We start from the raw sequence: 26,618 nt of genomic DNA on the forward strand, positions 1-26,618 counted from the left end.
TTGACCAAGACTTGGTCTTTTTTGGTCAATCAACACAGAACCTCTCAGATATGGAAGCGGAATCGTTCAAAACAGTTGGAAGGAAGCTTATAGGAGTTCTTTGAACCCAGCATTACATTGGCTACAATTCTTTTTTTCCTTTCTTTTTTTTTTTTTTTTTTTTTTTAAAGTTATCAAATAACTAAATCTTTGGTTCTAGCAACAACAAAAAATCTAAGCAAAGACAGACAGCACTTGGCTGCACTTTTTACCGCTACAGATTGAATTAACAATAGAAACACGCCCAAAACTACAAGATTCATCTTTGCTCCATTTTGCAGCTTCAAAGTGAAAAGTATCCCAGTAAACGCAAATATGAACACAAACATTTAAAAATAGCTTAAAGGGGAACTCAAGGCCAAAATGTTCTTTGCAATATGTCCTATATGTGGCACCTAGTCGAAACTGATGAATATTGCTTTGGTGTCCTAAAAAGGAAGCAAACGAATCCATCTGTTTTCATCCATGTCAAGGGGCTACATTTTGGTCTTATGCCGCCCTCTGCTGTTGCCTGAATATGACATCAAAATGCCCTCGGGCTGCCATTGCGAATGTCACGAGCCGGCTCAGCTGTTTTCTGGGTTTGGCCGTGCGACCTTCGCAATGCGAGCCCGACGGCACTTTGATGTCATTTTCAGGCAACAGGACAGGATGGCAGCATCCCGAGATGGTTGAAAATGGATTCATCTGCTTGATTGTTGTTCCTCAAACACAATATTCACTCATTCACTGCCAGACATTTTCAGACCCTCTTTTATCCTAATGTTTGAAAAAAAAAATGTGTAAAAAATATATATAGAAATTCCTGCTGGACAAGTAAATTCGTCAATGGCAGTGAATGGGTTAATGAGAACACCGTGGTTAGACTGGTGGGGGCACGTAATATTGCAAAGAGAAAATGTTTGTCGTGAGTTAACCCTTTCATCCAAGGAAGAAGACAAATGCAAAAGAAGGACAAACAAAATCAAATGCTAAGTAAGAGCCAGTGGACAAACAAACATTTAAAACGACTCGGAAAACCCGTTTTACATTTTTGGGATTTTTTTTTTTCTTTTTCCCCCCTAAGTGCTCTCCACATGGAGCAGCAGGTCCAGCCACCTGAGTGAGATCATTATTATTATTATTTTTTTTTTTACGTGGATGTAATACCACACACACGCACACACACGCTCAAACATTCACTATTGGTCGTCATCGTCGTCGTCCTCCTCCTCCTCCTCCTCGCCAATCTTCTCTCCGGCTTCCAGCGGCCAGCTTCGACGCTGCGAGTTGACCCCCCGGGGATCCTTGGGCTGGCCTTCCCCGCCCCCTCGCAGTTCGCCGCCTCGCAGGAGGAGGCTGTGGTAGTTGGCGAAGCGGTGCGGGCTGAGCTGCGCCAGAGCCTGCAGGGCGAGCGAGCGCTCCCTGTCGGCGTCCGTTCGGAACATGCCGCCTTCCAGCATGGTGGGCCGCGCGAAGGCCAAGGAGCGGGGGGGCGGCGGCGGCGGCGGCAGCGGCGGCAGCTGCAGACGCTCGCCGCCGTCCGCCTCGCCGTCCTGCTGCTCGTCGGGCCCCGGTCGGGGCCAGCGCGTGCGCAGCTCCAGGCAGCTGTGTCCCTTGCGGTGGCGCTGGAGGTGGTCCTCGCGGGCGAAGGCCTTGTGGCACAGCAGGCACTCGAAGGGCCGCGCGCCGCTGTGCAGGGACAAGTGGTTCTTTAGGTCGTACGAGTGCAGGAAGCGGGCGGGGCAGTGCGGACACGAGTAGGGACGCTCGCCCGTGTGCTTGCGCATGTGGATCTTCAACTTGTCATTCCTAGATGCAAAAAAAAAAAAAAAACAGCAAGTGGTGAGAAGATGGCAGGACTTGCACTACGGTGGACAGCAACGGTGGAGACCAAAGGTAAGTTTGGATCGGTGTGAGAGCTCTACTTCAACGATTCCTAACCAGAGTGCCACGGGAAATGATCAGATTTCCCGGTACGGAAATGAATATGTATCACTATTCGCCTTAACATTACATTCTTTATCCTCTGCACGAGCTGTTGTCTGTCTGTCTCTTCTATACTGCCCCCAGGTGGCCAAGGTGGGTAGCAGCAAAATGCCCACTCAATTGATGCCCAAGTGTGACAAAAAATATTTTCATTCAAATTCTATTTCACTCATTCACTGCCAAGAAAAATGTGTCTTTTCACAGTCTAGCTATTCAATCCCAATTTTTCAAACGTTAGGGTAAAAGAGGGTCTGAAAAGGTCTGGCAGTTGATTATGTCATGTCTATGTTTTTGTAACGTAAGATGGCGAAGGTACAATTACCTGGTGTAACAACCTATTGCCATTCATAAAATTTAATACGTAAATTGATGATTCAATTGAAATGATCGCCCCTTTCAAATATCTTTTTTATTTGGTGGTTCAAACTGCACACTCAGCGGCGCGCAGAAATGCGCCATAAAGTGCCATCTAATTACTGCTGCGGTTCCTCCTCTCGCCAACGGCCACAGGAATAGAGAGGACGACGAAAAATAATCCGGTGTGAGAAAAATGTCCACAGTACACACGGTCACATGTTCGTGTCGTGATTGTGATCGCTTCGATTTCATTTTTATTCGATTTAGCGATTCATTTTAATCACTGTCGCGTTGCGGAATGACTGGAAATAATCGAGAGTAAACAAAGGCTTTCCCGACACATACAAGCACTTCCGTGTAATTAATACGATTGTTTCTCTTGCCAATGACACATTTTAATTATCTACTGATTATAATTATGAGTGGCAACCTCCCACAATAGGAATCAAGATTGTTTTCCAATGGAGCGCCGGCACACCTAAACGGGCCAGAATCGGAATGCAGCTTCAAGAGCTGCAGGCAGGGGATAAAAAGTTTGCATCTTGCGCTCAAGTTTTATGTACCACAAAAACTTGACGTTTCAACAGGGGTGTGTAGACTTATCATCTTCAACCCCTTTGTTAATCGTTGTTTTATTGTGTTTGCTGGGAAAAAAAATACATTAGTGAACCATATATTATTGTTTTTTTCTTAGTAGTATGAATCATTTTGGCGATAGGTGCCCCTTTTTTTAGCTTAAGCATGCCCCCCAAAAAATGCGTGCGCATGTGCCTGAAGTGCAGGCGACAGAAGAGCGGATGTGATTGGAAAGTGCAGAGTCCAGTGCGTGACCCCGCCTCTCGTCAAGTCAGGCGGGATTTGCGCCGGCTTGTGACCCAGAACAGGACAGGCGGGTGGGTGAAGCGTTGCGGAGGTTTACGTACCTGGTGAAGCGAACCCCGCAGGCGGAGCACTGGAAGGGTTTCTCTCCGGTGTGCGTCCTCATGTGTCGAGGCAGTTTTCCCGCTCCGTGGATGATCTTCTGACAGACGGGACACTGTTGAGGCATTTGCGACTTCCTCTTCCTGCCGACCCCCGCCTCCGCCGTCGCCGAGGCCGCCGCCGCCGCGCCTTCGGCCCGCTCGGCCGCGGAGGAAGTGGTGGAGGTGCTTTCCATCAGCGTACCCTCGTTGCCAAAGCCCTCCATGTCGTCTTCCTCGGACAGTTTGTCCTCAGGGGGCGCGGCCGGAGGCGGGGGCCGTTGGTGCATCCAGTGTAGGTGGCCTCCGTTTAACGTGGGCCCCCTCTCTGGTACTCGAACCGCCCCGGCGTCGCCGTTCTGCCTCCATCTGAAGAGGAGCTCGTCGGGTTCCGGGCTGAGGGGTCGGGCGGGGGGCAGCGAGCGCACGCTGTCCGACAGGGGCGAAGGGTACGAGACGGGAGAAGCGGGCGGCGGGTTCAACAACGAGTCGATGTGATGCGGCCCCACTCTTTTCACCTTCTTCCTGTCGCTTTTCCTTCGGGATCCATGCTCTGCCGCCGGCCTCCCAACAGCAGCCGCCTGCTGCTCCCTCTGCTCCGCCTCCTCGTCCGGCTCCGCCTTCTCCCCCAGGATGTCCCTGCAGGCGTCCGCCACGCATTGGATGCCCAAAAGCTGAGCCCCCCGCAGCACGTCTCTCATCCCGGAGCAGGGGATGGTCAGGGTGGCCGTGTAGGCGAACTCCAGCAGGGCGTCCAGGGCGTCGGGCGCCACGCAGTCCAGCTGGCACACGCTGAAACCGCCGCCGCCGCCCTCGCCGCAGCCGCCTTCCTCCGCCCCGAAGAGTCGGCGGAAGTAGAGACTGACGGCGGCCATGACGGAGCGGTGGGTCGGGTAGCGTGCCCCGCGGGAGGTCAGCGTGAGGTCGCACAGGAGCCCCGAGCGCCTCTGGTCATTGAGGTGGGACAGCAGCTCGTTGCTATGCTCCGGGAAGGGGATCCCAATCAGACCGTCCTCACCTGAAGACATCACCGCCTGGAAGACACACAAAGTCTTTCAGCCCCGCAATACCATGACTCGCCGTTTGGTGGCAGTGTTGCTTTGCAAGCAATTTCCTGCTTGTTTACTTGTCAGGGTTTTCAAAGGGAGACCGGTTGTACAGTCTTTGAATTGAGTATTCCTAAATTGTATCATACAGTTGTTACCTTCTCTTTCAACATGTACGACGGTCGTGCATGCATTATTAAAGTGCTTATGATGAGCCTGGAATGACTTCATTCACTTTACATTACACTGGTCAACAGCAAATGTTAATCGGAGATGGCCTTATGTGTCCCTAAATGTGCTTATGATGCTGATTTTAAAAATGTTTACTTTTTTTTCTGGAACATCAGGTTTTTGGGATATTTTCATCTTTTGTTTTTAAGTTTGACCTATAAAAGCTTGCGCAATACAGACTTTACCAAGCATTTGAAGTTAACGCTATGATTGATGAATAAAAACCTTAGTTCATAAATATATGATTAGATTACATATTATTATTGTAATTATTATTCTAATTATTATCATCATCATCATTAGAAACAGCAGTCGTACAGGCACAATAACCAAGACATCTGTATCAGTGTCAATCAATAGCTGAACATTATTCTTGTAAAGTCAGACTTTTTTTTTTTTTTTTTTTAAACAACTGCACATTTATTGGTGAACCTAATGAAGTGTCCAGTGTGCGTGGTTCATTTTTGGACATTGTGCACACCATGCCAGAGTTTTCACATGAGGGACAGTGTACCGGTAAATCCTTCTTATCGTTTATGCTTTGTTTCCATGTCACTTGTTGATGTGCGCCTCACCGGAGACGTGGCGAGCACCGGCGAGGGCAAACATTAATGACAAGACACAACGGTGTGGACGAGAGGCGTGTAAATTGTTCGGGAGGAGGCGGAACAGACACAGGATTATGCAATGGCGGTGCGGTGTAACCACAGGGCATTAGGTTAAATCCCTTTATAGCATTAGCCGTTTGATTAAAATACCTGGGGAAGAAACGAGGCCCGCGCGGACCAGACAAAGAAGGAAAGCAAGAAAGAAAGAAAGAAAGAAGGAAAGCAAGAAAGAAAGCAAGAAAGAAAGCAAGAAAGAAAGAAAGGAAAGAAAGAAGCGCACTGGCAGGAGGAAGTGAAAGTGTCGCGTGGGCGAGAGAATGAGGAAGATTCAAAAGTGCGACACAACCAAGGCAGGCCTGCGCTCACACCTGTGTCCCGTCGGTGGCGCTAATGTCTTCCTTCACAATCTTGTTTTATTTTTTTGATTTTTTACTCACAGGATCCACTATTTGGGTCAACGGAAAGTTGTATCTTATGTGGAACAGCATGTAGGAGAAGCTATACTTCTCGCAAATACTCTACTAAAGCTTGGTTGCTTCTATGAGCTTCATTTGCGCAGCAATGTACAAAAGCACAAAAAGCAATCGTTTGCACAAACCTTGGCGCAGGTTTACGCTGAAACGACCCGCGGGTGGAGCGTGCTTCGCGACATGCTCCGTTAAAAAAAAAAAAAAAGTTTCTTGGGATCGGCTGCTGTGAATTGGTTCCATCACAACAATTGAACTGAATTGACTTTTTATGCGCGGGTTTTTTTTTTTTTTCTTTTTTTTTTTACAATACATTGAAACGGGAAAAAAAACACTGACCACGTGTCTCTGCTCAGTACGATAAGGCAGCACAATTCCAAGTGCGGTGCGGGTATCGCTAGTTGGAAACAGGCGCCCTCTGGTGGTATGCCAAAGAATCAAACAAATTAAATGTCCACAATGTTACAGTGGCCTCAACATTATTATTATTATCATCATTATTATTATTATTATTATTATTATTATTATTATTTCTTTTGTAATCTAGTACAGCAAAAGCAGATCAGTTGTATTTCACTTTTAAGTACAATACATTTGCATTTACATTTGCATTTACCCTTTAAGGAGCAATGTGACAAGTGGCTGCTGTCTTTTCTATTGATTGAAAAAACATGGAAAGAGCACTTTGAACGCATGTAAAATGCTTCATAACAAAAATTTGGTAAACTACATGATTTATTCTTCTGCACTTTAAAACAGTTGGGTTAAAAATAACACCATTTTGGGTCAAATGAGGACCGATCCATTACTTGGGTCAATTTGACCTGACTTTCTGGGTGGTTTTTGACCTCATGGTTATTACTTTGGTTATTACCCAAAAATTGGCTTTGTACAAAACAATGCAAGAAAGTAGGTCAAATTGACCCACTTTGTGGATCTGCCCATTTTTCACCCAAAATTGTGTTATTTTGAACCCAATTGTTTTTAGAGTGAGGCTACACTTTCTACTTTCACTGCTTGCTTCATAACATTTATTCAGTCAGGTCATTTTGCACTTTTATGTGCAACACATTTAAATTGAATCATCATTTAAGTACAGATTTTCTTTTTTTTTTTTAATTCAAGCGCCATGTTAATGTTCAAAGTGTGCATGTCACAGAGGCTAACAAAATGATAAGATATTTTTAGGAATTAAATCTCTGCCTTCATTTTAATAAAGGCTCGTTCCTACTACCTGCCAAGTGTTTTTTTGGGGTGGTGGCAAAAGTTTAACCACAACTGATAAAGTCAAGCTGACAATGTCTATGCATCCATTTTCTATAGCGCCCTGTTTTTGGCATGTGGGGTACCGGGAGAAAGGTCACGTGAGCGGCAAGAACAATCAAAAGCCACACAAGAAGGCCGCGGCCGACATTTGATCGCGGAAATTGAGAAGCGTGATGCAGACACCGCGAGTTCGACGCGCCGCCATTTCCTATTGGACTCAAATTCGCTTTGTGCCCTCGGGCGGAGAGACCCGAGTCCCTGGCCCCGCCTCACCCCGTCCGCATTCTACCTACTCAACACTTGTAATTCCCACACCTGAGCCGACCTGATTTTCCACAAACAAGCCAAGCTGCACACACCCACAGCCGGCAGCAGCAGCAGCCCTCCGCTTGTTGTCTCCCTCCCCTAGCAACGAGCAGCCCCCTGGCCATCCAATAAGAGCGTTCCCGCGACGCCCTGCACAACCACGCTACATCCACCAGACTAACCTGCTCCAAAACACACCCAGCCCACACACACACATAAACATAAGCACACATTGCATGCCAGCCTGTGGTCCCATCCAACAACCCCCCCCCCCCCCCCCCCGCCAACACACACCCTGTCCCTCTTGCCCCCACCCACCATTGTTACATTTAACCTGTTATGTGACAATCTTAACTGCAATCTATTTAAAACTGGGAATGGTGCACTCCACCCAATCGAAAAGGAGTCAAGCCAATTAAACGGTTGACAAGAGCTTGGCAAATCACAGGCTAAGATCCCACACGCAGTGGTACAATCGCCATTGTTAGTCAAGAGCGGCTCGTCGGCCCACGCCAATGTGACACCTTGAAGGGCAACGCAACACAAGATGGCCAAACTTTCCGTTCTGCACTGTTTTTAATGTCGGCAGATTTGAGTGCAGCCACCTAGGGCTGCTCGATTATGAAAAAAATATGAATCACGGTTATTTTGGCAACCATTGAAATCACCATTATTCAAACGATCATTCAATATTGGGTACAAAACAAGAAAATGTTTGAAAATAAAAAAAAAATATGAAGACAAATACAATTCTTTGAAACACTATAATTATGTAAGTTTGAAACAACATTTATAAATGGTGTTATAGAATAAGAAAAGGTGCAAATGTGTAAATTCAAGAATGATTTCCTTGTGTGTAAACAAACTGTGTTGGATATAAATGCATATTAATAATCGTTTTTGACGATTATGCCAATTTTGTGATTGTGTAATAATCGTAACTGTAATTGAATTTCGAGAAATCTAACTTTGCCCCAGGTCACCATGGTAACAAAATGCATAGCCGCCATTGGCACAGCAGTACGAGGGGCGGCATGAGGGGTCGCTGTCTCAAAAAAAAAAAAAAAAAAAAAAAAAAGGACCAATCCACTACTTGGGTCAATTTGACCCAACTTTCTGGGTGGATTTTGACCTCATGGTTATTACTACTACAGTGGTGCCTTGTTGATCACGGGGATTGCGTTCCAGTCCACCACGGCAACAGACAAAAATCACTGACGTAGCGAACAAATGTTCATTTTATTATCTATAAGTATATTTTAAAGCTTCGTGCGTATGATACCATCCGTACATACGCATGTGAAGTACAGGTATTCCTTTCGTCCACTTGAGGTCACCCTGCTTACATTCTCCACTGTAGTATCTGTGACGTCGAACGTGCGTGTGCCTTTCAAAGGTGGGCCTGGCCTGTTGAGTGACGTGGAAGCGAGTCAACGAGGATGTCGACTTGGCTGGCTGTTAACTGGCTAAAGAGTTAGCCACCGTGTGTGCCGAGTGACGGCATCCGTTGAGTTTATGGCCCGGTCGTCTAAGAATGCGCTCACCTTTACTGCATTTTATTGGCGTTTGTTCAATAAAGCGATTGAATGAGCACCAGTGGCTGTGTCCATCCTCCCTCTACCCAAACCACCTGTTCCGGACAACTATTTGTTCTAACTAGCAGTGGCAGGCTATATTAAATTAGCTAACAACGTGTCCACTGACATTTTGCAATTTAAGCCAGATGTACCTTCAATTTAGCTTTTTTTTTTTTTTTTTTTTTTTTTTAAAAGTGTGAAATGATCCCAAACTTTGGACTTTTGTGCTCTTTCCTCCCAGCTCAGCCTGACTGCTACTTGAGTTTGCAGTAACGGTCCGTGTGGAAAAATAATCACAGCAAAATCCCGCAATATTGTGAATAATCTGCACTATAAGTTTTTTTTTTTTTTTTTTTTAAAAGCCGCAATGTACTGATCGTGCCAAAAAATGCCAACCGTCATCGTGAAGGACAACTGTATATATTTTTTTATCCTTCTTAAGTCTTTCTCCCCACAATATTCTGAACCCGGGGTCCTTGCTACAGCACTGTCCACATGTGCCCAGATCGTGTTAAAGAAAAAAAAAAAAAAATCCTACCTTTGCCGTCTTTAAGGGCATCGGCGGTAAGTATCTCATGGCATCCATCTTTTTGCTCTCAACTTTCAAAGCACTTGTTCCTCCGTCCTCCTCCTCCTCGCCACAGACGTGCAACTTTAAAGTTCTCTTCTCTTTCGACGCGTCATGTTCAAGCGTTCATCCTGTTCGGCACACACGTTCACTCGCTCGTTTTCCTGCTACGATCAAAAGTGACTGAGCCCCCCCCCCGTTACACAGACGGCCGCCCACGTCCCCCCTGATCACCAAAACATCCAACCGGATTCCGATAAATGTCAGCTGCTTGCCAACGTATTCGGAAGTTGGACGGCAGAACCGTGGACGTGCAGTCAAATCAATAAATCGATTATAGCTCGACAGGTTAGTCAGGGAGCAAAAATCATATATTGGCGCCGTCCGTCATTCGACGCCAAAACACAAACATTTTGAAAGGTGCAATATAAGACTTCAAGCATGGAGACAGGTGGCTGGCTTCCTCCAAAAAGCACAAAACAGCCGACAGACACCAAATGACATCGACTTGTCTTATTTGTAACTCCAAAGTTTTTTCATGTGCTTGGCTGAGGGAGGAAGTTGACTGCATTGTTGCATACATACAACGTTGTATTTATGTTTCCATGAACAACGCTCTAGAGTCTATTAGCACGTATTGAACAGCGGTTACAGGGCGTGCCATGTTGAAAGTCGTGATGGGGAAGATGCAAAAGGAAACTGGTGAGAGCAATTTGAGGCTAAAAAAAGATTCATGAAGAATGGAAATGACTTTCACAGCAACATTCTCTCACTTGCTGGGCGTTTTCAACTCATTGTTGCTGTCGCTAATACAAACAAACAACAACTGTTTCAAATAAAATGACCTCCATGAGTTAATAATGCTCAGTGTTGATTGACAGAGTAAAACAATGGTTTTTTTGGGGTTTTTTTTTTTTCATTTAAAGGATTGAATGATACATTATAAATAGTGGTGGGAATCTATGGGTACCTCACGATTCGATCCAATTCCGATTCAGAGGCCTATGATTCGATCGTGATTCCGATGCATCACTACACTGGCTTACATTTTATAGTCCATGCAAAACACTGGTACCTTTTTAAAAACCAAAAACTCAAGGAAGAGCAATGATTTATATTTCACACTTTTAACTTTGCTGTGTTCGCATAGGTTTCGCTTGTTCTGCCATCTTGTCACGTATTAGCTTAGCCTAGCAAAGACATCTGACGTACAAACGCACTTAAACCACTTGCTTTTAGTTTTTATTCAAACTTTAAATATCAATTATTAATATCTATGAATCGATTCTGAATCTTTTTAATATGCCGAACGATGCATCGAAAAAACGATTATTGTTACCACCCCTAATAATAAAGAAGCTAGATCTGAAATAATCACTAAACCTTTACGTACAGTATATGAATATACGGACGAGACCACCACAATTTGGCTCACCACGCCAAAAGGCTTAAATGTTGGAACCTGCACAATCAAGACCAATCTTGACTACTTTTTGATTTTATTAACCCAATCGGCGAAAACCTTGGACAATAAACGTCAACGAATGAACCATTAAACTATGAGTTATGTTGAAGTTCAAGGAAATTCTTTAACGACACCGTCAGTTCCAGTATGCGCAAACTAAACATCTACTAGACTACTGCTTCACTACGTATCCTGCCACACCTGTGATAAAAAAAAGCCAAAATCTACTCCAGCAATTCTTACTGAAATTGCCAAGCCCGTAATAAAAACGGCATCTGTGCATGTACTGTTCAAATGCCTCCAGGGGACATAACTAGACTCATAAAAATGACATCAATTACAGTCAGTACCTGAGGAAATAATAAACCTTTTTTTGTTTTGTTTATTATTATTATTTTCTAATGTACGTCAATGGAAAGAGTGAAATTTCAGGGGAATTAAAGTAAGGCACAACAAGGGGGTTTTCGGAGGAGCCCGCATGACATTTCCTGTCCCAGATGAGCTAAAACACATCAAGAAGCATCGGGGCTAATTTGCTCTCACGTGGGATTCCTGAAAGCACACTCAGAAAAAAGGAGACATCGCAAATTGTTGTTGTTGTGTTTTTTAAAGACATAAAACTGAAGACACAACATGGACTATTTTGTCTTTATGAACCTTGGTGCATTACGTTGCAAATATTGACAATGCAAGAAGATAAACCACACAGTGGTTTACCGTACACACCCCTGAGTATTCATTATTACCCAAACCGGTTTATTCCTGTTAATTGGGCTTCGGGCCGTCGCAGTTCAATTATGTTTGACTTTAGGTGTGCCCTTTATCTCATTCGCCAGCAAATCTATAGTCCACATCAAGAAAGTCAACCCCACAGCCGCCACCAGCTGTTGGTGGCGCTTTTCGATACCGTTCGCTATTCCTTCACAGCAACATGCGGCTGAGATGAGGGGCAAGGCTTCCCCGTTGCCTGCTTTCATGATGCAAACTGCCGTCCTCTCGCTAAGTGGATTCATTTGCTACTTTCTGGCCACTCGCAGCATACGCACCATTTCATAATTGTTGTTTTTAGCCGCCCGGGTCTGCACGCCACGGAAATAAAGACGGAAACCGAACAGAAGATGCATTTTTCTATGAAAACTTAATGAGCGTCCATTAGCAGCACAACTGCCAGGAAAGTGAGTAAACGTGCACATGACTTCTGCATTTGAAAGAGAAAAAAAAAAAATTAAAATTAAAAAGGGTCACAGTGTCTGTATATATATCAAGAAATCCCACTGCACATACACACACACACAGACATGCAGTGTATGCGCGTGGGACGACAAGTGTTATTCTACTGGCTCTTGTTTTCCATTAAACTTAAGTAAGTTTTCCCAGTCCACCTCAATTATATCAGGCGGCAGCGTGAGCAGGGAAAAAGTGACTTTATGCTATTCAGAGAAAAGTGCGGCTGAGAGGGAGAAATGCTGTTATGAAGTCTGATGTCACATGTTTTCCAATGTGCTAGTGCCTGACTGTGTGTGTGTGTGTGTGTGTGGTGATTTTTTTTTTTTTCATGTGAGACAACTTTCTAGTAAACAATATCGCTTATTACTCCTTCTATAACTTTTACTTGCACAAAGCGTGTTAGTTGTTCATTTGTCAAGATTACGCAAGAACTTCCCAACAGATTTCCGAGAAACGCTGCGGAGGGGTGCCACATGTTCCGAGGAAGAAAACATGAAATGGCTCCATCCAGATAGAAATGCAGATAGAGCAATTTATTTTGCCGGCTTGAGTCACCGTGGAACCGTTCTTCCGTGCCAAATCTACAGTCCCGTCTTGAATTAAAAAAATAAATAATGTCAAACAACTTTTAAAAATAATATAGTTAGCGGAGTTTATTTCCTCAATGTCTTCACGATGAAAACATCAAACATTAATTTTGCAAATGGTAGAGTTCTCTTCGGTCTATTCCCAATTGACTTCTCAAGCAAACGCCACTCTACAAATTTGCATTTGATTTAGTTTTTCTAGAATGTAATTTCTTTTTTAGCCCCTTAACTCAAAAAGGAACCCTTGCCCCTTTTCAAGAATCATAAAATGGTACGGTCTGGTCATCCATCTTACGTCACTGTCCGCAAACCAGGAAGTGACCTGCTAACATACAAAACTAGCCTAAGTTTAGACGTTTTGAAATTTCAGTCACAACAACGGTTCATCCTAACCTAAAATTGAAAAAAAAATAAAAAATTAATTGAAATATTTTGCTCAAAGCCCTCACTTTGCACCCACTTTTAATTCTTTTTTTTTTTCTTAAATGGTACAATCCAGAATTCCAACTGTAGCCATCTTCCATGAAACAGTATTTTTTTCTTTTTTTTGTCAGAAAGTCACTCCCAAAATTCAAAACAAAACAAAACAAAAAGGTACAGTCCCACTGTCTTATTTTGTTATCATCCTCAATCAACCATCAATAGTCTGTAAACAAATGGACAAATAAACGTCTTCAATTTTTTATTTTTAGCGATGAACCTGTTTCTCACAAACCAGGCTTAAAAACTCCGCTTAAAGTGTGTTGTTGCACCAAAAATCACCTGCTAACTGATTTCGTTTTTTTGGGGATGATTAAAATGAATTGTTGCAATTTTCATAATCGAGTCACATTGGACCTGTTGCTCATCCCAGAGTTAAAAAAAAACATGGTATGGTCTTCAAGTGGCCTGCTAACATAATCAATAGACAAACTACTCCACAAACTTTCTCACCTCTTTTTGAGGATTTTATTTGAGTCACAGTGAAGCTACTCCTGCCAAGCCGTTTTTTTTTATTTTTTATTTTTTTAAAGAATGGTATTCTTCTGACATCACTAACAATTTCATACATAACAAAAAAAAAACAACAAAAAAAACAAGAATCTTCCATAGACGAGGAAATGGCCTGCTAACATACTGACAACAACTGCGGAACCCGCAGGTCTGTGTTCTATTGAAAGCTATTGTTGACATTCTTGAAAAGTGAACTATAATTTCAACAAAATAACACCCCAAATAACATCACAACTCAGCCAAAGTATTACTTGAAATGGAGCAGACTGACAACCAATAAGTAATTGCTCACACTGTACAGTAAATGAAGGCCACCCCCGCTGACAAAACGCACACACGCACGTCTCCAGCTGGTTTGGTGCACGAGCACGCAACAAAAAAAGCGACGACATGACGAGGAAGCTCGTACCGTTTGTCCTCCACACGCGCGTCCTCCTCTCATGGCTCGTCTCTTGCGTCCGAGAGCCAAACGCGCTCTTTACACTTGACTTGTTTGGGGGCGAAGTGAGAGGAGTGATTTAGTGGGACACCTCCGAGGAAGAGGAGAGGAGGGGAGGAGGGAGCAAGTGTGAAGGGGATGACAGGGGAGAGGCCAGCACGCACATTTGACTCGCAAGAATCTCCTTTGAGCGCAACGCGTGGAAGCGCACCAAAACACCAGAGAAGTTCACAGCCCTGAGACACATCATCCCCAAAAAAGAAGGAAAAAAAAAAAAAAAAAGCATTTGTCACTGTTTGACGCACTGACGTCACTCAAAATGTGTCCACTCTGCCCTCCTCTGACCTTAACAGAACTGCACATAGACTCTAGGCCCCGCCCACTTGTCATTGACCTCCGCTCTCTTTTTCGTGTTACAGTAATTATGCGTGAATCAGCGTGGAGAAGTTACACTATTGTACGAGGACATGCGTACACGCCATATCTTCAATACGGTCGGATTGGAGGTGCAAGGTGCAACAATTAATCGGTGAAGAATTGGCAATGCGTGGACAGCGAATAAAAATTTAAAAAATGCCACCATGAAATGTTATCTTGATTTTTCTGCTGCAGTTTAGAGACGTATCAAATTCTCCCATGAAACATAATTAGGGAAGCGAAAGGAAGCGGAGCTGCCTCGCATTTTAGCCACTCATTTACTGCGTAGACAAATACAGTGCAGCTCAGCCTCTGGCCTTTCAAACTGTTCAGCTTCAAATTGTCCCGATTCTTAGAATTTCAGCCTCACAACAGTAAATATTCTCCAATTTCTGTAATTCTCCATGAAAGCAGAGGAATTATCTTTGTTTTTAATCAAAATGAGACATTTGCAAACATCTGCTTTGACTTTGGAAAACAATGATCAACATTTTTGCCTGTTTTTGACATGTTACAGTCCAAACCAGTAACTTAATTATAATCAATTTAGCTTTGTGTATTTTCTTTCTTGGAAAAAGGGCCAGAAATTTAACAAAAGAATGTCTTATAATCCACTTCATCGATTAATCAAAAAAAGAATCTACAAATAAAACAACACTAATAAAATATATTTGCAGCTTGTGCGCAAAGGCCACCGAACGATAGTGTACAAACAAATCCTCCAAACAAAAAATCAGGCTCATTAAGTCATTTGGATTTGGACAATGGCACAGATTTGTTTTTTCCCCCAATTACTGCAAAGGCCTTAACAGTCAACATTGAGAAACAGACCAATCGAATTGAAGACTTTTAACTTTACTTCAAACAATAAAGCATTTACCATTTCTGATTGCTGAGTCATGAAAAAAAAAGTTGTAGGCTTTTTTTTTTTTTGTAAACCATAGAAATTGTATCTTATTCAATGGTTAAATTGGTGACCTGATCTCAACCCAATGGAGCATATTTTTTTATCCACTAACTGAAAATAAATGTGAAGACCCAGCTCCCTCCACACTTCTGGCAATGATTGTGACAACAAATGATTTTCATCTAAATATAAAGCCCCCAGAGTGTCAATTAAAAGTGAGAATTCTAATCGGTCTGGTCTGTTTAATAGTCTGGTCCATGTCAATCTGTAAAACACGCATTTTCTTTGATGTCTGCTCACAATGCATACCACCACCCGCACTCTTCATCACAAAGTCCGCATTTATATCAGGGTGCGGCTTATATCCCGGAAAATACGGTACTTCATTTTATTTCGACAAGAGGTTGCATGAAATAAAATCATCTGGCTCCAGATAACATTTATTAAGTCAACTATACATCTACTTATGATATGATAAATGATGATGATATGAAAAAAACAAATGATTTTTTTTTGGTGTACCTACTTGACAAAATAGAATTGAGTAAATTCAACACACCATTTTTTTCAGGTGTTGGATATCATTTGAGTGCTGGATTTTGTGTGAGTGTGACATTTCTGCCACATTTACCACAACAAAAAGAAACCCAAAAAAGAACAGGAAGAGAGGTTGGAAAAAGGAAGCGTCTGAGATTTCGAACGACCTGTAGGAGGGGATACATGAACGTGTTCTTAGAAATCACACATGAAAAGTGCCTTTACGGGGGAGGAGACGGGATGAGTGGGTGTCGAGATGCTCGGGGAGATAACGCGGAGGCAAGGTAAAAACAGGAAAATCTAGTCGGAGGGGCCCCCCGACACTGATTGTCGGGGAGGAGACGTGAAACAAGAGCGCTCAGCCAAGAGTTGCCTTACAGGGCCAAAAAAGAGAAGAGGCCCGACGGAAACAGAGAAGGGAGATCAACCGCCATCGACACGGACCCGCGCGCACATGCCGAAACCAAGCTAAAGTTCTTGCGCCTCGCGGCGAACACACGTCGACATTAGCAACATCGCCATCGCTTGCAACAGCTCCAATCAGAACGTTCTGGCCCCATTGAGTGTGCGTATGTGCGTGTATGTGTGTGTGTGAGTGTGTGTGTGTGTGTGTGGGGGTGTGTGGGTGTGTGGGTGTGTGTGTGTGTGTGTGTGTGTGTGTGTGTGTGTGTGGGGGCGCATCAAATTTGACATCTGATAACATGTAAGCCTAAAACTGGATTTCTCGGTGTGTGGTTTTGATTTGATGAGTTCAAACACCAAATGACATCCTGTCTAAAGTGGAATGACTGTGGTGCATAAATGAATTGGATTCATAATTTGGAGCCACGTGCGACACTTGACGACCTCTCATCTCAAAGCTAAGATTGCCCCCTAAAGAGTTTTCGGCCAAATATATGCCACTAAGGACTGTCAACTATCACCATGCATGATGCCAGCAAATCGCGTGGGACTTGAGCTTAGAAAGTAGCCAAGCGAATGATGAGATTTTGATTTGATTACATTTTTTTGGGGGTGATGCCACGACAGAAGGGTCACAGTGATCGCAAAAAGGAAAAAGAGCGACGAGAACTACGAAACGATAACTTGAACCTAGTGTGACGTAGGAAAGGATTTGGTGGCTCGATACTCTACGAGCATCTTAAAAGAGTGTCTTGGTGCAACAATTAATTGATTAATCGACAACTATTCAATAGTCAAATTAATCGACAACTATTTTGATCATTGATTCAGTGTTACAGTCTTAAAATTGTCTAAATGCTGAGTTTTCGCCTCTCAACACTAAATATTCTCCCATTTCTGCAGTCCCATGAAAGATTGATTTTCTTTGTGTTTTTTCAAAATGAGACATTGGAAAACATCTGCTTTTATTTTGGAAAACAGTGATCAACATTTTTGCACATTTTTTGACAGATGTTGCGGACTAAACTAGGCACTGGATCATAATCAATTCATGTTTATGCATCTTCTGCACTAAAAGAACGCAAATGAATGTTTTTATTTTATTCGATTCACCAATTAAAAGTTTTTTCTTTACTTTTTGTTCCATGGTGGTTAACTTTGGAGGTTCCACTGAAAATACAGACTAATGAATATTTGATTTCAGTACAGCTGAACAGACATTCAAACCAACAACCAAAAATGTGATGACAATTTTCGGGAAAAAAAAAAAATTATATATATATATATATATATATTTTTTTTTTCATTCCAATCCAAAAAGGTAATTTAATGAAAATCGTATTTGACCATTTTTTTTACCTTTTCACCCAACCTAAAGAAGAACATCTGACGCAGCAAAAAAATGTCAAGGTTATGCATTTGTTGACTCATAACTGCTGTAGTGTAAATGTCGAAATAAATGTCTCATTTCCTACCATTAGTCTGTCTACCTACTGTGTGTTCAACTCGAGTCTAATCATCAAACTAGTAGACACAAGATGCAAAACATTAAGTACGTTAAGTATCCCGATGCATTTACATGCAGACACACATTAAATGCATTTCGGTTTTCTTGATTATGCTCATTAATCCCTTAAGAGGAAATTCAACGCATATTCTGCTGTATATTTGTGTTGCACAAACAACACACAAGAGAGCAGGGCTGGGGGGTGCCTTGCTCAGGGGCACCTCGACAGTCGCCAGATTAGCATTTTGCTGTTTGCCAATTGTCTGCCACAGGACTCGAAGCGTGAGCCTCCTGCTGCAAAGCCAAAGTCCTTCCCGATTAGCCGCTGCCGCACGCAATTATCAACGTCGACAACTCAAAGAGTGTGACAGAGTTTGAGCTGGAAAGACCTCGTCAAGCCAACGGGGCTGTTAGATGTTACAACAGGTTGCCACATCACCGGGAGGGTCTCAACAACTGCTGCTGCTGCTGTCATCCTGACAAGTCAGCTGACTAATCGAACAAGAGCACGTTGCACGCGCGCGCGCGCGCGCACACACACACACACACACCAAAAAACCAATGCCGTAAAGCTAACTGATCCCGATCGGTTTCCTTTTCCTGTATTTGCTCAAGGTGCTCGGGCGCTTGCCGTGATGGCGCGATAGCAACGCGTTAGCAAAGAAGTCGATCGTACCACAAGAGCGTGACGTCACGCCTTCTTGACGAGTGATCACACAGACTGTGACAGCAAAGAGAGAAAAAGAAAAAAAAAACCACAGACAGTGATAGAGCACGCTTCCTCTAAATCCTTGAATTGCGTCCGCAAGGAGGAACTTACCGTACGACTGACTAATGGGGTGGGGGTTGGGTTGGGGGGGGTCGACCAGAAACTAGGCATTCACAATACAGAATTACTGTGATATTTCACCAACAATTGTGCGATCACCGATCTATAGCAAGAGAAACGTCTTTGGTACGTCAAATAACTCCAATAATGTAAACATTGGCTCGATACAGTGGTCCCTTGAGATACGAGTGACCCAACTTCGAGATTGGCCGATTTTTGTATGGCGGAGGGTCACTCAACTCACTTTTCAATAAGCAGCAGTTTGCCAGATATCATTAGCAAATACTCTATTGGGGGGAAAAAAAACGCTTCAAGCTGCTAATTGTCACTCGCAGCTGAAGGCTCCTGTCGAACTAAACAGTAAACAAAGATAATTACACAATATGTATTTCAAGTAGGGCTGCACGGTATTGGAAAAACATGCCATATTGAGGTGGACAATCGCGATATCGATATTATAGCAATGTTTAACTTGTACCTTAGGAAATGACATTTTTATTATCTCCTAAAAGAAGTACATTTTTTTTCATGCGGCCAAATAAGCAAGTTCAGTGTGTTCTTAGCAAATTAATTGCAATTCCCCTCGATAATGTCCAACTATGGGGTGGCGATGCGCATTTAAGTTTGCATCTGACTGGGCCAATTCAGATAAAAGCTTATAATTCCAAAAGAAAATTAGTGCACATCAAGTGCGATATTGGACAAGGAGATTATTCATATTCAAAGGAAGCACGCTGACAATGTACAGTAAGGCCGTATCATTCATTGTGATAGCGATATTTCCAACCCCTGCAATGCACAACAGCAATTAATGGGGATTTTTCTTCCACCGACAGGGGACCAAGCGCAGCTAGGTGGAGTTCCCCTTTGACATGTGACATCAAGTGGGGGTCGCTTTCAACTGCGGGGGTGTCTTGCTCATCGCGTCCGGGTGTTTGTGTCCTTTGACTTTCCCTGAAGCTAACGTCCTTATGATAAAGCAGCGCCGGCCGTCTTACTAGAAGAGTTGAATCATGAGCGGCGGAGGAGTGCGGCGGGGCCAGAGCGTGGGCGGGACCTCCGAGGCCGCCGCGGCGCCCCGTGACTGAAAATGAGGAAATGGCAGACGCAAAACTTCCTCTATTGGCACACGTCGAGTGGGGGCAAGACTCAACTGTAGCACAGGGGACTGAATCAACACGCACGCACGCACACACACACACACTCAAGCGGCACCCGTTGAGAATGTATCATGCGCGTACATTGCTTACTGAGTAAGTAAGGGATGAGTTGAAAAGAGGAAAACGCTATGACCAATTGAAATGATTGTGAGCGAAGCGTTTTCCACAGCATCGTGATGAGAAACTGGAAAGGAAGAACAACTGGAGTCATTTGGAGGAGTGTGTTCCTATGTGTGTGCGTGCGCGTGTGTGTTGACAAGATTCCCTGCATCCAAAAGCACGGCTTCACCACGCCACAGACACATGGTAGTCACCAGTCACACGCCAGCAGACACATGATCACATGATTTGCTACACGCACGAGCGTTTACTCAATGAGAGGATTTCATGTGCCTCACTCAATTCCGATTGAGCGTTATTATTTGGGAATCGGTCGCGGTTTGAAGCGAGTGAGGCAAAATGGACTTTAAAGCGGAAGTCAACCCAAACACATTTTTTTTCAAGAATATGTTCAAAGCAGGCCCACTAGTTGAAACAATGCATTCTGATTAATATTGCATTTGTGGAATATAGGTTAAGCAGCAAAATGCACTCACTTTTAGCCACCTCAGGGGCCGGCCATTTTGTCACTTCTGTTGACTGAAAATGACATTGAAGTTGCTCAGGGCTCGGATAACGACCAATCACGGCTCACCTGTTTTCTGACGCAGAGCTATGATTGGTCGTTATCTGAGCACTGAGCAACTGTGATGTCATTTTCTGTCGACAGAAGTGACAATATGGCCGCCCCCAGAGATGGCTAAAAACGGATGGATTTTGTTGCTTAATTCATATTCCACAAACACATTATTAATTAGAAAGGCCCCAAACAGTGTACGCCCCCCCCCCCCCGATGAAAATCCATCAAGTAGCAACCATTTATTTACTTCATCCTTTATATATTTTTTTCTAGCTGTACGCATAATACCAATTCAAGATATGCATGTATTAGTTTTTGTCAACTTGGGGTTGTCATCCTCATGCCCTACACTGTAGTATCTGTGACTTTGAATATGCGTGGCTTTCAAAGGTCATGTCCAGTTGTGAAAGCCGGTTTATCTTCTTTGTTTCCGGGTGAAGTGAGCCCTATCCTTGAACAATCTCTGTGTTTTATGCTCTTTTTTCTCACACTTATTACGCCCTAAGCCTGCAGTAACATTAGTCCGTGCTGAAAAATAACCCCACAAAATCCCGCAATACAGCACAAAAAAGATAAGCTATATATAAAAATATAAATATAAAATTAGACATATATGGTAAATACAACTTGAAAATGCACAAAATAGTCAGATTCCAAAAAGTGGAGCTCGATAGGGTGAAAGATGACTATATTTCAATAAAGCACACTTATTTGTTTGTGAATAAATCATCTAAAGCATATCCCTTGTTTTAAAAAAAAAATCTAGAAAAAAGTGTACAAATGAAGGCCTATCTTTTAATAAACGACTACTTGATTACCGGAAATAAACGTTTCGGCCATTATACGGTCTGCAGAAATAGACACCCGGTTTAAGTCTGACCACCCTAATATGAAAATTGTTTCTAATGCACGTAGATGGACAAGATGGACTTAAAGTATGCTTACTTCATCACATAGAGTATTCGCTAAATGCCAAGCTTTTTATACCGCCAATAAAAGCTTGTGGATCATTAAACTTGAGCATATACTAGCAATAAAAGTACAAGTGTCGTTTTTGGCTCAATTCCTGGAGTGTCTTTAAAAGCTGAGAGTGTGGGCTGCCCTCAAACCACACAGGAGTTAACTTCCAGGCCGCCTATGAAATATTCAAGCGCTCCTCCACTTTGTCCATCTCCGAGGGCTGCCGTGTTTTTTCAGGCTGCCCTGCTCGTACGGCAGAAGCCCCGCCCACTCGGCAGAGCCGCGCCACTTCAACAGCTGCATTTGTGTGCGGCCGGCATAACTGCGGCCAAGGCTGAGAAAGATTTTCTTTTTTGCAGCTCATCCCCGCCGTCAAATCACATGGCAACGGTTCCATATTATTTCACTATTGTTTTAGCAGTACTTAAAACTAGTTTTAGCATGTTGTTATTATGTTCTAGTTGATGTTTTCAAGTTAACATCAATACCCGAGGTCGCATCTTAGCACAGTAAGTCGCAAACGTGTGAAGTGGAAAAGTGAACAACAAAATAAGATCAAATAAATGTGATAAAGAGAGAAGCGAGATGCTTATTCACGGTTTGAATGCGAGTAAGGACGCAATCCGCAACGGTGTGGCTTGCGGCAGAATGACAACGCAAGGGGCTCGCATTTCACATAAGAAAAAGAATCGAGTGCTCGAGAATAATGTGTTCAACGTGCGGAATGAATGGCTATGAGGCTTTGATGCAAGTTTGGAGTAGTTGAGTTTTGCTTGTGGAGTAGGTTTGAAATCAATGAATAATCGGATTTATTAATTGTGATTTCAATATCATTTAAATGAATGGTGATTTTTTTTCACAACATTATTTGCATTATATTGAATGAATTGATTCACGTCTGAATAATTCACCAATATTAATATTCAAATTAAATAAATGTCTTTGAAATTTTCAATACTTCATGGAAAATACATAGGAATTTTTGTCTTTTTTTTTTTACATTGAAAATATATTTTTGTCTTTTTTTTTTTTTTTTTTTTTTTACATACAGTAAACACCTGTGTGAGTACTTTGTCACCAATACACTAAGTTGGACAGGCTGCTGTGTTAATCGCCTTTCTTTTCAAGGCGCATTTGACCCACTAAAAGACCATTCTTCTAAAAGACAGTCAAGTTGTTGTTTACCGCTTTCAAATCAGCCTCATGTGACAAGATATTTTATGAGGATGTCGCCCAACATGAATATGAATGAGATTGGTAATAGTCATGAGCCGTCTGCGCTCCTGACAAGAACGTGACTCCTTACCTGCAGTCCATAAACAGCGGCGAGAATGGCTCCTTCTCCGTCTCCCTCCCTTTGGCCGTCTCAGCTGATGTCTTGCAACCTGAGGGAAAAAAACACGGTTCAGTTTGGGCATTTGTCATGATTACTTTGAACTCTTTTAAATGCCACAAAAAAGGGACTATAGGGAGCCTATGAAGGCTGTGACTTCAAACAAAGGATGTGCCGAGTATGTACAAGAGTGCACTCGCTCTCACATGATACATACAAATTTATCATGTCGGGATTGGAGAAGTGGGGGGCGGGGGGCGGGGGTGATTCTAGTAAAGGAAGCCAGCCACATCCTGTAACATCTTAAGAGATACTATCAGTTGGGTCAACGCAAGCCTTTCTAAGATGACTTTTTATATTTAGCCTATTTGTAATTGTGTTCCGCTTCAGCTGGAGATGTAGGCCACGCTGCAGAAAGTGCAAGATGATTCAGACTCCATCGATGATGATGATGAAGTGTCGTCATGGAAGGAAGCAGGCGAGCACAGAGGTCACGCCGGGACAGCGGGAAGCAGAGATGAAGCAGATGTCCAATTATCCGTTGGCATTGATTGCAGTCGGATGGGCGCTACAGTGTGGACTGCGCAGGACACCTTCCGTCATGGCGGCGGCGGCGGCCATGGTCATCACGCACGGTAAAGAAAGAACAACTTCCAAGGGATTTGTGCACGCTTTTAAAGGCGCGTTTCAAGCTCTACAAATGAGATGATACACTATGTCTAACTAACACAACCCAAAAATTGTCTTTCCAATAATATGTTCTATGCAGGCCTATTAGTTGAAAATGTGGCATTCTGATTAATAGTGAGTTTGTGGCATATGAGTTAAGCATGAAAAATGAAAATGACATCACAGTTGCTCAGGGCTCAGGTAACGACCAATCATGGCTCAGCTTTAGAAAACAGGCGAGCCGCGATTGGTCGTTACCGGAGCAACTGTGATGTCATTTTCAGTCGACAGAAGTGACAAAATGGCCGCCCCCTGAGATGGCTAAAAACAGGTGGATTTTACTACTTAACCAATATTGCATAAACACAATATTAATCAGAATGCCGTGTTTCGACTATTGGGTCTGTATAGAGCACATTCTTGTAAAGAAGATTTTGGGGGTTGACTTGCGCTTTAAGCGTAGACATGATGAGTTTTGGTCCTGGGATGGAACCAAGTTGACAAAGCCCTGCTCTAAAGGAATGCCGCTATTTTTCAGACCAACACCAGTACGAGTACTCAAGAGTGAATACTTGCCCATAGGCACCACTAGTACTTTTGATACACAACATTTCAATTAACACAATGACAGATAAGTGTGAACGAAAACCTCTCTTTCTTTCTTTCAGATGCACGTAATTATTGGCCGATGTGTCAAACTGCCACAGTCTAGCAGCAACTACTGGGGCGGTGGATACAAAAACTCAAGTCATTTAAGCACCTGTGTGAATTCTGCAGATGCTCAAAGGTTTCTCTTCTCCGAACTTCATCTAACGAGGTTGCATAGAACGGGATCACCGGCTGGCCTTCAAGGACCACACGGGCAGCTCACGGGCCTGTTTGAAGGATAGCTCACCAGTGATGGGGCATTGGGATTTTCTAGGAATGTTGTAACATTTGAAAATAATTGAGAACATTTTTGGAGAATTATTGCAAGAGCTCACTACCATGCTCACCGTCTTCACATGAATTTGATTCATTATTCATCGTAATATACAATTAAGAGTAATTTAGCCAAATGTGTTATTTCAGATGTATGTATCAAACTGGTGGGTCTTTGCATTAAATCAACACCCAAGAAGTAGCCGTCAGTTTCAAAAAGGTTGTTAACCGCTTGCTGTGTAGCAAAATTCAGCTTTTTACATTCCACCTACAAAATACATTGTACGCTTTCCAATTATTTGTGACACATCAAGGGCTACTCATGGCGAGCGCCATGTTGGTGATCCTTCAGCTGGTTGGGATTTGCACGTTGCAGAGAACCGTTTGTAACTCTTTGACCTGAGCTGACACGAAGAAGTCAAGTCAGGTGGTATCGTACCTGCATGGGCGCTTCTCGACTGAGCCAAACAAGTCCTGTGTGTGTGTGTGTGTGTGTGTGTGTGCCCATTGCAGGGGAAACCAAACCCAAGCCTGTCGAGCTTGTTGGGCCGGTCTGTCAGAGGGGCGAGCCAGCCTCATCTACCTCTGTGAACACACACAAGCCCACTGGCATGCCAGGCCTCCCCACCCCTTCAAGCATGCGCCAGTGCACAAAACACAGGGTGCGCCCTTGTTATGAAGTGGATGGTGATGAGGATGTCGGTGGAGAGACCACGCAACTGACATACAGTAGGGATAAATCACCCCCCCCGTGCGTGTGCACGGCAGGCAGGTGACGTGCGTGTGAGCAGGTTAGGTTTTGGATATCAGCCCACGTCTTCTATAATTAGCAAGCACACAAATGGACTCCACGACCCTCTCCCTCTCTCTCTCTTTCTCTCTTTCTCTCTCTTTCTCGGGCTCTCTCTCGACCTCTCACCTGGTTGACAAATTTATGCTCCAAACTATCACGCAACGGAGCACACGACCGCTACGGTGGAATAGTAAATGAACCCGTGACGTGGTTCGCGAGTCCTCCCGTGACCCTGTTCGGAAGCCTGAGGAAGAGGAGGAGGAGGAGGACAGGAACGGGCACGGACATATACATACTGTATAAACAAACTATAAAGGCATATAGATATAAACGTATACAAACACAAGCAAGGTGTTTGAGTTGGAATGTTAGCACTCACCTGTGTGTCACCTGTCCTGTGACTCGTCGCCTCCCACCGTTTACTTCCTGGTTCGTATCGACCCGAAATGCCAGCTTCTTCTTCCTCGTCTTTTTTTATTTTTTATTTCTTCAATAAATAAATAGAATCCACTCGTGATGTCGACAGCCTTCACTTGGTGTCACAACTTGGTCCCACGGTGTCGCGCCGGTCCACAGCGGCGGTCCAAGCCCCCACCCCCTCGCCGGTGACACTGCCTCCTCTGGCCCGCTCCGACTCCTCCTGCTCCGCCTTCCGAGAACCAGGAAGCGGCTTGGCCTACTTAACACCCCGCCAGGCGCCGATTGGCTTCGGCGGCGTGGGAGAGGAGCTCGCCGGCGGTGGTGGGCAGGACCCCGGGACGGGCAGGGAGGGGGTGTCACCCACAGGCCCGATAGGCCGAGAAGGCGGCAAGAAGACAGGTGGGCGGGATTGCGGCATCAGGTGGGTGGGGACCGAAACGACCTTAAAAAAAGTTTGTTTCATCAGATTTTACAACGTTTTAGGTGAAATTGATCGATTTACCCTTCGAAGTCAAATGCGAAGTGTCAGCCAGTTAGAGGACAAGCAAATCCTGTGTTATATTTCCATGTTCATGCAGTATTTTGAGTACTGTGCCAATATCATTATATTATTGGTATGTGAGTGTTGTAGAGCACTTTTGACAAGACTAGTCCCACTTTTCAGTTCACAATTAAATTGGTTTCCCCCTCTCTCGGCGTCCATTTTGAATCACGTTTAAGTGACCAATTGTTCCTTATTTTTGACGCACAGATGTTTTAGGGTTTTTTTTAAAGTTGAAAATTCTACATCTGCGTGTGCATCCTAAAGGCGTACTAAGTAGGGCTGCACAATATTGGAAAAACATGCGATATGGATGTCGACTATCGCGATATCAATATTGTTGCGAAATTTAACATGTACCTAAAGGAATGACATTTTTATAATGTAATGAATGAATGTTTTTTTTCATGCCGCAAAAAGCAAGCTCAATGTGTTCATAG

General features: G+C 43.6%; 1 protein-coding gene across 3 annotated transcripts; it reads right to left on the reverse strand.

Moving 5' to 3' along the window:
• Positions 1–125: 125 nt before the first annotated feature.
• zbtb7b (zinc finger and BTB domain containing 7B) lies at positions 126–25,909 on the reverse strand. Of its 3 annotated transcripts, XM_086037613.1 has the most exons (4): positions 25,597–25,909; positions 22,808–22,886; positions 3,288–4,357; positions 126–1,830 (listed from the first exon to the last, which is right to left on the reverse strand). In XM_086037613.1, the coding sequence occupies exons 3-4, from the start codon at positions 4,349–4,351 to the stop codon at positions 1,221–1,223; spliced, it is 1,674 nt and encodes a 557-aa protein (XP_085893739.1). In that variant the 5' UTR covers positions 4,352–4,357; positions 22,808–22,886; positions 25,597–25,909; the 3' UTR covers positions 126–1,220. The 3 variants fall into 3 exon arrangements, with proteins under 3 accessions (XP_085893739.1, XP_085893738.1, XP_085893737.1); XM_086037612.1 differs by lacking the exons at positions 22,808–22,886; positions 25,597–25,909 and adding an exon at positions 14,074–14,352; XM_086037611.1 differs by lacking the exons at positions 22,808–22,886; positions 25,597–25,909 and adding an exon at positions 9,363–9,561.
• Between the last annotated feature and the right edge of the window lie 709 nt (positions 25,910–26,618).

The sequence above is a fragment of the Filicampus tigris genome, chromosome 8 (genome assembly GCF_054856515.1).
Source record: "Filicampus tigris isolate MCC_2025a chromosome 8, RoL_Ftig_1.0, whole genome shotgun sequence".
Classification (NCBI taxonomy): Eukaryota; Metazoa; Chordata; class Actinopteri; order Syngnathiformes; family Syngnathidae; genus Filicampus; species Filicampus tigris.